The sequence below is a fragment of the Dichotomopilus funicola genome (genome assembly GCF_033296635.1).
Source record: "Dichotomopilus funicola strain CBS 141.50 unplaced genomic scaffold C8A04scaffold_124, whole genome shotgun sequence".
NCBI lineage: Eukaryota > Fungi > Ascomycota > Sordariomycetes > Sordariales > Chaetomiaceae > Dichotomopilus > Dichotomopilus funicola.
The window spans coordinates 1-13858 of NW_026944145.1; the positions used below are offsets into that span (position 1 = coordinate 1).

Consider the following 13858-nt stretch of genomic DNA (forward strand, 5'->3'; position numbering starts at 1 on the left):
CGGAGCATCGGTTGGCTCAGGGGCACCAGTCGGCTCCGGCTCATCGGTGGGCTTGGGCGGCTCATCGGTGGGCTTGGGCGGCTCATCCGTCGGCTTGGGGGGCTCCTCAGTGGGCTTGGGAGGCTCAGGAGCGCCAGTCGGTTCCTCGGAAGGCTTGGAGGAGTGCCTGTGGCGCCGGCCGAGAGTCGGGGTCGGCTCGGGGACCGGAGGCTCCTCGGAAGGAGGGTCCTCCGTCGGGGGGTCCTCTGTTGGGGGATCCTCTGTCGGGGGATCCTCAGTGGGAGGGTCTTCCGTAGGAGGATCCTCTGTAGGGGGCTCGACCGGCGGGTCCGGGAGGTCCGGAGGCGTGGGAACGCCGGTAGGGACCGGGGGCACCGGGAGGCCGGTCGGAGGAGGCGGGGGCGGGTCCTGGGGCCAGCCAGTCGGGCCGTCATCGCCGTTGTCCCGGCGAGCCACGGCGTTCACACCTTGCGGAGAAACCGGCAGGGTGGCGACCTGCTGAATGGCCGCGGCCGCGGCGATCAGTTTGACGAGGAAGTGCGTCATGTTGCTGCTTTGTTAAGCAAGTGATGGTGTAGAAGCGGTTTCAAGGACTGTGGCCTCCGGTGGTGATGAGGATGGAGATGAGACAGAAGTTCGACCTTGGAGCGGTGATGGTCGCGGTGTTTTATAGATCTTTTCTTTCCCCTGATATTGTCCTCATTTCGTCCAACTCAAACATCATCACCCCATTTCCTCTCTCTTTTCCACTTCTTCCCCCTTCCATGATGCCATCTCTCCACAGCGATGGTGTTAGCTTGTCGGTTGAGAGGAACTCGATATTGGATTGCATCTTGCGCACAATCTATCACTTCATTCCGGTCTTCAACGGGTGGCGGCGGGCGGCTAAGATCCGTCGCAGTGCCGGCGCTACCAGGTTTAGCATCGCCTTCCTCATCTTCCCCGGAATTCTTGTGGGCGTGGCCGGTAGTATACAGTAGCGATCGTCCCCCTCACGTAGTAACCGACGTCGATCCCGCGCTTTGAGGGTAATTAGCCGGTGTTGCCGCCGCCGTCGCCCACCGTTGGACAACTTCCTCCCCCTGGTGTATGACGCGGCTTCTTTCTCGGCGGGGCTAGCCGTATGGTGTTGTTCTTAGAGCCCGGTTAGTGGCCCTCGCGTAGAAAGGCGTACGCAAGCCTCATTAGATGATCGCGGTGTTGGATGGCGAATTGAGCTCGAATTAAGGTTGGTGACCCCGGTCGTGAGTTATTGAGGCGTTTCATTTTCATGATCTTTTGGTTGCGATTGGCGCGGAAGGGAAAACACCGGGACTGGTTAATGGGCCTGTATTCCACGGGCCGCCATTGCTACCCCGGCCCAATAACTTGTCGGCCGAGAGTTGACAATCGTGGATGTAAATAGTTGCGCTCTATGGCGACGCAGATCACGGCCGTGCTAATAATAAGTTTGGGGTAGATTCTTGCAGCGATTGATAAGATGTAGATCGATGGATGAACAGTAATAACTATAGAAAACTTCAATTCTATGTTTCCCTGGTGGGGGGCTATTGAGCCGGAGAAAGCCCGCCAGCTAATGCGTCGTTGGGTCTTTCCCTGCCAGTGGGAGTTAATTAACTGAATCATGTATGTACCCAGGATATTCGCCATTTCCTAACATGAATGGTCACTTTGCATCATTGATCATTCTGTCACATCTTCGGAAGGCAGGTGCGGTTGTCCAACCTCCCGAAGGCAAGAACGACTCGCAATTTTAGCCACGCAAAAGCCCTGGGCTTGCGAGGTTGGTGCCCCATCGTAGATCATCCACGAATTAACGCTACGAGTTATGGGACGTTGGGAGTCAATTCGCCGTAGTGGAGCTACTTCGTTGATGAACAACGGAGACCAGGTTTTACCCGCTGAAGGAGCGAGCAGTCCATACGCCCGATGGTCGCCAAACCCGGATGTATTCTGTTCGTGGGTCGAATGGTGACGTTGGATTGTTTACGGCTCGTTCTAGATACCTGGTTCGCTGCTCAACATCAACTCACACTCAGCCCGGTTTCAACGCCTTGCCCCGCGTTGTCGGCGAGGAGTTATCTAGAGGTACGACAAACAGGATTGGTATGCTGTACCACAATACTAACGTTGTACTTGACAACAGTATCCAAAATTAGGAAAAAGCCAGGCCAGACCGAAGTCGTCCCGAATCCGGCCGTTGTAGATTGCTATCCAACCCCCCGAAACTTCCTCCCGATCCTCTTCCAGACGCTCTCCTGATCATCTCTCCCCCACCAACAGCTAAATATCGCCACAGCAATCTAACAGCCATGCGCCGAAGCACAACAGAAACACATCACAAAAACTTCTCCATAACCTTCTTTACCCTCCCCAATGGCAACGCTTCGACCGTCCGTCCGTCCAACCCCTGCATCCGCTCAGCCATGCACAGCGCATTGTAAATCGCCTCCTCCGTAGCATCCGCCACGGCCTCAAACAGCGAGTTGATAGTCAAATCATCCAATACCCTCACACCCTCCACAGGCGTGGGCCGCCACACATCCACTGACTCCGATTCTTGAACAGGGATGGAGTTAGCCGTGGAGAAGGCCAGGAAGATGTCGCCAGACAAGTTGTGGCCGACGCCGCCGACCCGGGACAGGCCCGATGTGGCGCGCTTGGCGAGGCGTTGGAGTTGGAGCGGGTGCAAGGGCGCGTCAGTGGCGATAACTACGATGATGCTGCCGTCTTTACGGTTCTTTTCGGATTCTAGGGCCGGGTCATGGGTGATTGGTTCGGTTGCTTCTGTCTCTGCTTGCGTTTCCGGTTTACCCTGCTTGATTTTCTCATCCTCTTCCTTAAGTAACCGACCAATGGGTACCCCGCCGATACGCAGGGCGTCGGGCCGGCCGTAGTTGGCTTGAACCAGCGCGCTGACGGTGTAGGACGTGTTCTTGCGGGCCTCGGCGTCGTAGCGGTCGAACCCAGGCACCACGCGGCTGCTCGTGCCTGTGCCCCCCTTGAACCAGTGACAGATCATGCCTGTTCCGCCGCCGGTGTTTCCCTCAGGCACAGCTTCCGCAGTAGCGTTTTCGATGCCGCGCACGATGTGCTGGGGCGTGACGACAAATTGGCTGATATCATTCAAAAAGCCGTCGAAGGTCTCAGCGACGACGGGTAGAGTGAACCAGTCGACACGGCCCCGTTCATCCGAATAATTACGGATGCCATACTCGTACACCCCTTGGTGAGCAGCCCCGATGGCGAAGGTATTGGTCAGGATGATGGGGGAGTTCAACAGCCCAGTCTCCTCAATCGAGTGGCTGCCCGTCAACTCGCCGGCGCCGTTGAAGCGGAAGAGGCCGGCGTAGGAGCCGTCATGGTGGAAGGTTTTGCGTGGAAGGATGGTGGTCACGCCCGTGTTCACTTCGCCCGCGGTTCCCGTGGCCGGGCGATGGATCGACTCGGTGTGGACCAGAACGCCGGGAACGTCGGTGAGTGAGTTCAGAGGGCCGGGCTGGAAACGGCCGAGGTGGAGGTTGGGAAGGAGGTCGCGGACTCGTTGGCGCTTTTCCCCGCTGTGGGTCGCGATAGTGGGAGTAGTCGTCGCCATGGTGTTGTTGGATAAGTGAAGGGCGTTGTGAATGTGAATTATGGATGGGTGAACCAACTAATTGATGGTTTAAATCGGTGTTTGAGAACAGGAGTTGCCTATCGAGCCCGTATGTGAAAACTCGTCACGGTACTCGTCATTGAGTAAGCCGGCCTGCCGAATGAGGAAGTCTTGAAATCAACTTCCCCACATGCGGAGGCGGTAGGGCCACAACAAATGTTTAGTGATACGTCCAAGGAGCCTCGAAGTGGAAAAATCGTGCTTTGAGCGATGTATCACGAAACAGTAGTTCGAATTTTTTACATGGTGTTATCGGCCCGTCGCTGAAGAAAATCATGAACCTACCTCTAACCAGTACTGAATCATACAGTGCGGGGTCTCCTACCACCTCCCGCTGACAAATTGGAAGAGGAACCACAAGACTCAAGTTAATGTCACTTACATTTTTAACATGCTCGTCGTGCTAACCTCTAATTCCAAACCCAGGTCAGGAAGGCAGAAACTTACAAGTCAACGGCCCATTATTGCTGGAAAGGTCCAATCCTAACAAGACCCCGAAAATTCAGGCTACAGCGTAGTTACCTAGATGCCTAACTTAGTCTACACACAGTGCGAGATGACCCTTGGTAACTAGTTTTCCAACGTAGGAATATTTGAAGCATTTAGTCAAGAATACTACCGTCTCTTCGTCTCCATGCTACATCGGGCAGCCCTGTAGTCGACCATAAGGGAAATAAAGAGAAAATAAACTCGTCATCATGAGTGCGACCATCAATGTCTCTACCTTCTCTTGTTTGACCACCAGGACTACTAGCACCTTATCAGTTTCTACAAGAACCCGAGACTGGAGGGATCTTTGTCCTCAAAAAACATCGATCGCGAAACTGCGATCTCCAAATCGTCGGTGTCGTAGGGCGGAGGTGAAATGGAAGAGGTGAACACAACCCAGCACAAGTTTCACCTTCCAACCGTTCGCGATGCGTAAAATAAAACATGTGCTAAAATATCGCAGAAGGGCCCATCCAGCCTCATCTAAATTCCTCTCCTAGGTAGATGTATACTCCCTCAGGACAACCAAGTGTTAGCCCGATGAAATAAACCAACAGACTGTTCGAACTTCAGAAGATTGCGTTCGGCCGCCTGAAGGAATTACCTCTAGATACAGACGCCTCTTTTTTATGCCGTCGTGAAGCCTGATGAAGTCTCGGAAGCAGGGGCTGAAAGAGCACCTGGGCCTAGAACCGCTGCTTGCGACGGAGTTTGCGCAAAAGTTTAGTTTCATAATGTCAGGTTAACCCAGAATATAAGGAGCCCGTAGTAAGGAATGTATCAAGAAACCTTGCAAGGCTGTTCACGGCAGCCAACTGGCTTGCGGGTTGCTCCATTACCTTGAGAGCTGGGCACCATGGCGTAATGTCACCCGGCAGCCTGTTCATCTCGTCTATTGCAAGCCAGGGTTTCCAGATCTCAGCCAGGTCATAATCTCACCCTCCTTCCCTCCGCAGCCACCACAGCATATATACAAGATCCGCGGTCCTCCTGCCACCGAACCCCCCAGCAATACCAACAATTGTTGCGTGGCGCAGTTGGCTGGGGGCAGGCGGTCCAGCGGCAGCCTCACCCCTCGACAACAGATCGAGAGGCTGCCGGTTCAATCCGGAGAAAAACCCATCGGGGGTTTTCGTAACCAAAGCACCCCTCTTCAGCCGGTGGAGAGGGTCGGCTGGTGAGCTTTTTAGTGGATTTTAAGGTTCTTGTTTTTTCTTTTCTAATACTGTTTAGTCATTTGTCCTCACTAAATTGTAGGAAAGTAAAACTAGCTCAGTGGTATTGCCCGTCATCGCGAATTCGACGTAAAGTATTAACTTACCTATAGGTATGTACCATGTCTCCGTGAACTCGCCGAACCAGTCCTAGGATTTCCATGTTTAGCTGGGCCTCCGTAATATTTCAAAACTGGACGATCTTCTCGCGATTTCCTCCTACCCCCACCGCGACACCAGTCAGTCTTCAGATTACAACAGGTTCTCCGGGTTCCCCGAACCTCGCACAGGCTGCATCGGCGCACGCTGCCCTGGCGAGGCAGGATTGCGAAAAGAATTGCCTGAACTAGTTATCGAGGTCACTGTTGATCTGGGTCACGGTGGATAAACCAGGATGGAACATATTTCTTCATCACTAAATATTTCCGGTCTGGGATCGCGGGCCCCAACGCCATAACAACGCCGACATGATGGTCCGAATGACATGACTATTAGGTGCTAGAGATAGGTTGGTGTTCGCCCCCCCATGAGAAAGTCGTAGAAATTGAGGGACCGATCAAGGAAAACCCTTGTCTACTTCTCGGCTGGTGGCGAGGCTGATGAAGATGCTAGATTAGTGAATCACCGGCGGAAAGTAAGAGGCAAAGAAATGAAACTCAGAGCCCACAACACTGGCATGGTCAGCTCTGGTCGTCAGGGCCAACAACGCCAAAAAAAGGAATGCAGTACCGCCGCAAGGATAGTCTATGACTATATTACTGACATGTTACATATTGATTTCAATACTGATTGACTGATTATAACCTGGAGATGTCTCACAAAGAGGGCCCTGGAGGGGTCCTTCTCGAAATCTAACTTCTCTTCGTTTCATAGAACCACCACACCGTTAAGTAATATTGGCAACATCGTAAAAATTTCGGCAGTTAAAGGTGAAACTCCATGCTCCACAGTTTTTTCTCTGTATTTTGATGCGGTTTTGTTGGGCAAAGTTAAAAGATCCGAGCCATTTCAAACTTGCACACTCAAGTAATTAACAATAAAACACACATGGACAGCCCAACGTGAGGGTTCCCTGTCTGCACCTACTCCCAGCGTGCTCCAAAATGCTACCCCGGAGAGTCAGAATTCGGCTTGAAAACGTGCGTGTGCATGTCACATTCAGCATTCATTTCTACTCAATCCAAGGGTTTTCCCTCCTTTTCTACCCTTTCCACCCCTTTCAACATGCGGGTTGACTTTCCCCCTTCCCATCAACTTCCCGCTTGCTTACGATCGAACCAGCACAACAATAATGATAATATGTATACGACCAACTCAATGCTAGATACACAGATAAAGAAAGACAATGGTGATGCAAGGATTCGACCATACATACCCTCGGTGTGGGGGTATTGGGTATCGACCCACAGGCAACTCAATACAAAAAAGGTAAGGGAAAGGTAAAAGAGCGCGTGGCTTTGTAAATCGTCGAGTTTCTCGTGCGAGAAATATGACTGCAAAATATAGCACAAGAAGCGGAGGAACTAAATGCAAGTAAAAGGTAAAAAAATAGACATATAAGAAAATTCTGCGCTGTCAAGCGGGCGGTACTGTCGTTCTTCATCAAACGATCGTTCATGGTGGCGTGCGCCAGCATTGTACAATGCGGCCTTTCTTCATCGCTCTTCCTTTGGCTCGTCGCTCCTCTGTCACCGTTTTGCTGTGTTTAGAAATGTAGTGCTGGCCAGAGCATCGAGTAATCCTCCGTAACACCCCGAATCTCGGATTCGACGGTTGCTGGCCGTTTGACCTCGGCGTCTGGTTCGCCGGTCTCCGACATGTCACCCGCCACTCGCTTCGCCGGGATCGATCCGCCCGTGTCCTCGATTCCGTGCTTGTCCTTTTTGTGCTTCTTGAGGTTGTCTAGTCGACTGAACGTCTTGACACAACCCGGGATGTCACACGCTAATCGGACGCCCTTGTGTGTGTTTTTGTGTTTGCGGAGATAGCCTTTCAAGTTTTCCCTCACACCCCGAGGCTTCCATTGGCATTCATCACAAACGAGATCCTCGATGGATGATTCGGTTGACGGTTTCCCCGGAGTTGAGCCAGCATGCGAATGTTGGTGGACGTGTTGATGTTGATGGGTGTGTTGCGGTTGACTCTCAGCACGCGGGGTCAAGGAGCCACTCCCACTTCGTTCCGGAATCGGGGTCCCAAAGGTGGTAGGCATGCTGCCCTCCATAGACTCCTGGCTCAAGGCCCTCGACATGCTCTGCGTCGTTTGTGATTGGAGCTGGTAGTAGGGTGATCCAGCCGCATTCGGTGACGTTGGACTTGTCAATCCACTGTTGACCCCGCTGGGAAGGGCGTCGATAATGCCAGTCGAGAGAGGGAAGTGAGAGTCTGGCCCACTCGTCGGTGGTGTTGGTCGAGACGTGTCTGCTTCTACCTTTGGGCGCCACCAGCTGCTGCTGCTGTTCGAAGCCGGTGATCGTGGGTCGGCCGGCGAGATGGGACTTCGAGGTAAGGGAAGAGGGTTGTCGATGCACATGGCCGAAGACGCTGGTGCATGGCCAGGAAGGGATGTGAGGCCATGATCAAAGGACATCTGGGTCGGGAACATGTATGGTTGTTGTGAAGCCGATATGCCATCGGGGGCTTGAGATGATGAGCCAGGAGATTGGTAGTGGCCTAACGGGGGGTTGAACAGCGTGCTCTGCGATGTATTTTGTGACAGACGTTCCGACGGATTGTCATCCATAGAAGACAAAGCAATCGATGAGACCGTGGACGGTAACCCGGAGGCCGAGTTGTTAAACCCGTGCCAAAACATATGGCTGTCTACCTCCGGCAGGTCGGAAGGTACACCGGATTTGTGGAGGTCGGCAAAGCCCGGGAGATGCGGCCCTTGGCCGTGTTGGCCCGGGAAGCCGACATGTTGTTGGAAACCCCGGTTCGTAAACGTGGTGCTGGGAGCGTCAGACGTAGCGGTGCTTGGGCGGGTGTCCATCGCAGAGGCGTTTTTGAAGTGGGAGTCGAACGCGGGATTTTGTTTCCGCGAAGGGTCCTTCTTCCTTAGCGCAAAGTCCTTCATCTTCGAGCCGAGACTTCGCTTCCGCTGAATCTGCAGACACTGCTGCGACCGCCACCCCATCCATTGCGACCAGTCCTTCTCGTTCGTGGGGAAGCTGTGGCTAGTGCAGCACTTATCGCAGTCGAACTCGCCGTTGGCGAGCTCCGGGCAGGATAGCAGGTGTTGGATGACTTGCAGAGGCGCCACGAAGGACCTGTGGCACCGCGTCATCGGACACCCGTAGCTCTGCTGGGGCTGCTCCGCAACCGACAGTTGGTCGAGCAGTTCCCGGAGGAACAAGAGCACCATGCGTGCTGTTGTGCCATCCTTGGTGACTTTGTCCTCGTACCTATTGGTGTTGTGGCACGTCAGTTACTGCAATTCTGGGGCTCTCGAAACGGCCAAATATGTCAAATAAGCGAGAAGATAAAACGTTGAAAACATAAGACTTGTGAGGAGATGCAAGGAAGAGCGAAGAGAAGCAAAGCGCATGGATGGCACATCGATCAGGGCTATCGGGATAGTTTCCGCGATGGACATCGATGGCGACGACCTGGACGGGCCCCGAAGCCTCCGGGGAAGGTGACCGGCGCGGGCGGGAGGGATACTCACGGGCACGGGGCGTACTGGCCGGTCATGGCGGACTGAGGATGGAGGTGGCCGTGAGCATGAGCGTGCGAGCCATGGTTGTGTGCGCCGTGGATGGCCGGCGCCGTGAATGTCCCCGCATCGTGCATCGCTCGATGTTGAGGAAAGTTCGACATGGAGACTGGTGCAGCGTGGCTGGGTAGTGGCTCGCGGGGTGCATCCACTGCATCGTGGAACCGGACCAGGCTAGCGGGGGAGGCCCAGACAGGAAAGACAAAAGAGACGTCCTCGGGGTCCTTTTAGGGGTTCGTAGGCGTCCCGGTTGCGGTGGAGGGATGGGTACTAGGGGTGGGTTAAAGTCGCATGCCTGGGCCGTCCGGCACACGCACACTTTACAACCAACGGACAAACGACTACCCACTCTCGTCTAGGTAAGGCAGTTTATTGCGCGTTGCTGCGCTGGCGGGATGAAGGAAACGAGACGAGACGAGATGAGCGAGCGGGGGGGCCGGCAGCGGACAGCGGGCTTTTTCCCTCCACAATTCCTTTCTCCACGGTCTCCCGTGGCCACGGCACAAGGCGCGCACGCAGCACGCAGATAGGAAAGATGGGATGGAAAGTGCGGCAGTTGTGTCGCACCCGGCCGTTCTCGACGGCGGCAGGGCGGGCAAAAAACCAGGTGAGACTGTGGGGAGGGCCACCAGTCCGGGGTTGGCTGTGTGCAAGCCGCAAGCCGCAAGGAGCGGCCGGGCCAGGTCGGGGGAGCCGGCGTGCTCAGCGGCGCGATTGAATTGACGTCAATTCATCTAGATTGCCATTTAATAAATTCATTGGATCGGGGCTGGCCTTGGCATGTCGAAACCGGGAGGCTTGTGGTGTGTTCGGGAAACTTGAGTTGCAAGTGCCTGCGAAGCGAGCGAGACCGTGCCAGGGGGTGCTGACTTGCAGAAATGGGGGGGGTCAAAGACGGGAAGTTTGAGGGTGGGATGGTCAAAATGTGGGCACGTTTGCGGAGATTGGGGAAAGGGAAAATGCGAGTGTGAGGTTTGGTCAAGACGGAGTGGGAAGAACGAAAAGAAGTGGGATTCGAATGTTCTGGGGAAGCCGTGGGATCACTGGTTCTGTGTTCGGAAAGGGCAATGGAAGCAGGGGACGGAACACGGCTCGCTGGTCCACATTTGGTTGACTTGCACCTGGACCACACTCTCTCGTCGGCCGTTCCCGTTCTTTGGGTGCACCTGCCTCCCCTTGCTTGCTCGTTAGTACACTCATGCCACGCAGCAGCCACACGGCGAATCCACACTGTCGATTTCGGAGTTCAATGCTACCCTTGGGGAAGGCGCGACGGGGGTGAGGCCATGAGGGGGGAAGGGGGAAAGGGGGACAGGCAGCTTCTTGATGGTGTGGTGGATGGCAGGTGCAGTTGGCTGGTCGATAGGCCCCAAGCAACCACGAAGAAAACCCCAGCAGCAGGATGAGTCCCCAGTCTGCTTCAGGCTAACGTTAAACGCCATCGTCTGGTGAGGACGATAAATTCGGCCGCTTCGCAATAAACGGCCGCGTTCTCCCCGTGCCAAAAAATCGAGCCCCGCCATCCACACTTGTTCTTTACCCCTTTGCGCGCTCGGTTCTCGGTGCGAGCGGAAGAGAAAAATAAAACCGGAAGGGGGGATGAGAAAAACCTGCGCAGCCAACGTGGGTCGTTAGCTGTGATTGCTCGAATTGATTGCCTTGCCGTGTTGCGAGGAGTCGTTTCTTGTATGGCTTGCTGGAAGACTGGGCAGGAACTGGATAACAATTAGCCGGCAAAGCGCCTGCACTCTAGTCGCTCTTGCTCGGCGATCTGCCTGGTCCACGAAGTGCCCAAGGTGATGGCAGTTCTTTCTGATAAAGCAACGATCACTCCTCTAATTTCCTTCAGATACTTGTTCCATATTCTAGCTCCCAGACAGTCACTTCGTATAGATCTTCTTTCGAGCCGGAGCGACACATCGCATCCGCCACGCCTGGTATGGCGGCTTGGCCTCGACGAGCAGCGATTTTCCGGGCCGTCCAGCTGTGGAGGGCGCCAGCAGCAACCCCGGCCGATCCGCAAGTCCCCTCACGCCCCACGGGATTCGCTTCCGGCAGAAAGGGTATTCTTTCCGGCGCGGCGGATCGAATTCGTCAGACTGCGTCAGGGGTTCCCGGGAGTTTGCCCGAGGGCGGTGATGAGCCACATTGGAGAGGCATCGAGAACAGTGGTGGTTTGTCGTCGCGTGAGTTCCGTAAACTTTCGGCCTCACCCGTCACCGAGGCAGCAATTGCGTTCAGTGCACTCACTCCGTTTGCTAATCTTCATGGCAATACCCAGCCCAGCAGAACAATTGACGGATTCTGCGACCAGCACGAGATGCTCAACAGAAAACATGAACGCTGCCGAAAAGCGCTCTGATCTCGTTGGCTGCGTTTTGACAGGTGGGAAGGAGCGACCAAATATGGAAGCTGTGGACAGGCTAAAAAGGCCGGAAGTTCAAGCAACAAAAAAAAAGGTGATTAATTTAGCCTAGCGTCTTGTGAGACTGCAACGGTCTTTTGCGCGGTCTTGGCGTGGCCACTCATTCTCGCCATTTCAGGTGCCCGTTCCCCTCATAAAATCCCCCCAACTTGCCCAGCGGCAGCAGCTCGCTGTCGCTAGTTGCGCCAAGCACCGCTCCTCTCGGCCTCGGCCCACGTTTCGCCGACTTCGGTCCCACATCCCGGGGCTGAATCTTGTCAGCGATGTCAACTTGCGTTGAAAGCGCCCGTTCGACGCTCACGGCCTCCCCGCTGGATCCGATATCACACACAACCGAGCGAGGCTCGCGGGGATGGCGGTCACTGCTGTTTTACGAGCCGCTTCCAGGATTCGAAAACGACATATCTCGGTTCCAACCGCTCGGATTTTCCACCATAGAGACCGGAGGTTTGATTATTATCGATGGGTCCGCATGACCCGCCAGTGTGTTGCTGCAAACCAAACCGATCTCCCAAAATTAGAGATAAGCCCCTGAATCCCAAATGGCCCCAACAACAGCAACAGCGGGAAGAAGGCCTTCAGCCTTGATTGGGATGGCTGCATATCACCATGCTTGCTCCTCCTCAGGGGGCCGCTCCCGCCGTGCCTTGTGTCGATCATATGATGATGATGAAATCAAATCGAGAGAAGAGACCCCGGTCCGTCTGCGCGGATCGTGATGTGTGTGGACATACTTTGCACATAAGGTAAATTACAGTATGGCTCTCGATCGCGGCAAAGTGGTTGGTGACACCCGGGTTCTCGCTCTGCGTAGTGTAAGGCTGCCCAACGGACGGACAAACTCGCTCCATGGTCCCGGGGGGGGCAATCTATTCTTGTGGCCCAGATGGGGCTTCCACTTCGTCAGGATGCATCAGCCGGGACGGCAACGACTTGCAGCCGGACTGATGCAAAGCTGCCCTCCCACTCTATTTCCCCCTCTCCATAGGAAGGAGAGGGGGTCTGAGCTGAATAATTAGTTCGGGAGTTTCGTTGATGTATCACGAATGTCCGAGATTGATGAAAAGAGATCGAAGATGCCAGAAAAGGGCGTCATCGTTGTGTAGCTTAATCTGCGTGATGGGGAGGATGGGCAGACAGACGAGAGCTGTTGGGTCGAAAGGGGAGGCTGCGGGTTGGCACCAATTCAGGAGGAGGAAGCGAATCTGTCCGCGTTGTGTATGAAGCGGGTCCTCTTCGCTCGGTCACACATCCGCAGGGCTGCGAGGGATCGGGGAAAGAATTGGAATTGAGAGCGGGCTCCTCCTTTTGGTGCTTCTACCGGTTGGTGGTGGATAGCACTGTATGTAGTCGTCTCTGATCAAGCAATACACGTAGACCGGAATATTGATCTTCAAGGATGCGGAAACTGGGCAGCATTGGGCCAGGTCTTGTCTCTTTCTGGTTCGGTTCTCGGCAGGCGGGAACGTTGGGAATGAGGTGAATCCACGTTGTACTGCACTATGTATACTACATTATGGAAGTGAGGGACAGGGGGGAACGGAAGGTCGTCGAAGTGGGAACTATTCTACGGGATTTGCCGAGTTACCTCCGCTTCGTCGATCCTTAGGAATGTTTCTGATATTCACTGTTTTGTGATTGATGCAGTGTACGTATGCTTGGATGTTTAGGGCTGCTCGGTGTCCAAATAGAGACTGGAACTGTGGGATATGCCGGCAAGGGGTGTTGGCTTTGTGGGGGTTGTTTCAATAGCTTGTTAGTAATTATGGTAATTAGATGCCTAGAGGGCGGGCTAAACTCTTCGGTTGAAGCAATTGGCGCAATGCAAAAACGGGAAACAAAATAAAAGAAAAAAAAGGTTGATATATAACCCGTTTTGACGAGAAGTGAGAGATACAGTTTCAATTTTGGCGCGTGCCAGCTTTGTGGTGTTGGGTGCTTTTGATATGATGTGTGCTTTGAAAGTGATAGTAAATCACAACATTCATGAGTATCTAGGGTCGAGAGAGGGGATTTCGTATTTTTACTTAGTTCTCCATTGATAGTTATACTAGTGATGATAACGCTCGAGCTTTCTTTTCCTAGTTAGCTTGACCATTAGTCGCCGTTGAAAATATCCCGACTGTCACCATGCTAGGTCATTTTCCGAGACGTAAACAACCTCCCCTACTCCGACATTGAAGCATCGTATAATAGCTAGGAAAGCCGTCTTACATCGTCGTCACACAAAACCAAGCAACTACGAAAAAGATTCGTGCGCAAGGGGGCCTCGGCAAAGTGTAATAGTCGTAAAGAGCTCGAGTAAGGAGCTGCGGGGAAAGCAGGGCTCAATCATGAGTCTGGAACAGGAACCCCATCTC

At 54.0% G+C, this 13858-nt stretch overlaps 3 protein-coding genes across 3 annotated transcripts; all 3 read right to left on the reverse strand.

Annotated features, from left to right (window-relative positions):
* Positions 1–16: 16 nt before the first annotated feature.
* C8A04DRAFT_33296 (uncharacterized protein) lies at positions 17–546 on the reverse strand (the record flags this gene model as incomplete). The annotated part of the gene is made up of 1 exon (XM_062782411.1): positions 17–546. A coding segment is annotated over one exon (530 nt), but the record flags the coding sequence as incomplete, so codon positions are not given.
* A 1792-nt stretch (positions 547–2338) lies between these two features.
* On the reverse strand, positions 2339–3595 carry C8A04DRAFT_40886 (peptidase family S58-domain-containing protein; the record flags this gene model as incomplete). Its single annotated transcript, XM_062785093.1, has 1 exon — positions 2339–3595. The coding sequence occupies one exon, from the start codon at positions 3593–3595 to the stop codon at positions 2339–2341; it is 1257 nt and encodes a 418-aa protein (XP_062632597.1).
* Positions 3596–7063: 3468 nt separating this feature from the next.
* On the reverse strand, positions 7064–9177 carry C8A04DRAFT_40887 (zinc finger C2H2-like protein; the record flags this gene model as incomplete). Its single annotated transcript, XM_062785094.1, has 2 exons — positions 7064–8762; positions 9026–9177. The coding sequence occupies 2 exons, from the start codon at positions 9175–9177 to the stop codon at positions 7064–7066; spliced, it is 1851 nt and encodes a 616-aa protein (XP_062632598.1).
* Positions 9178–13858: the final 4681 nt, after the last annotated feature.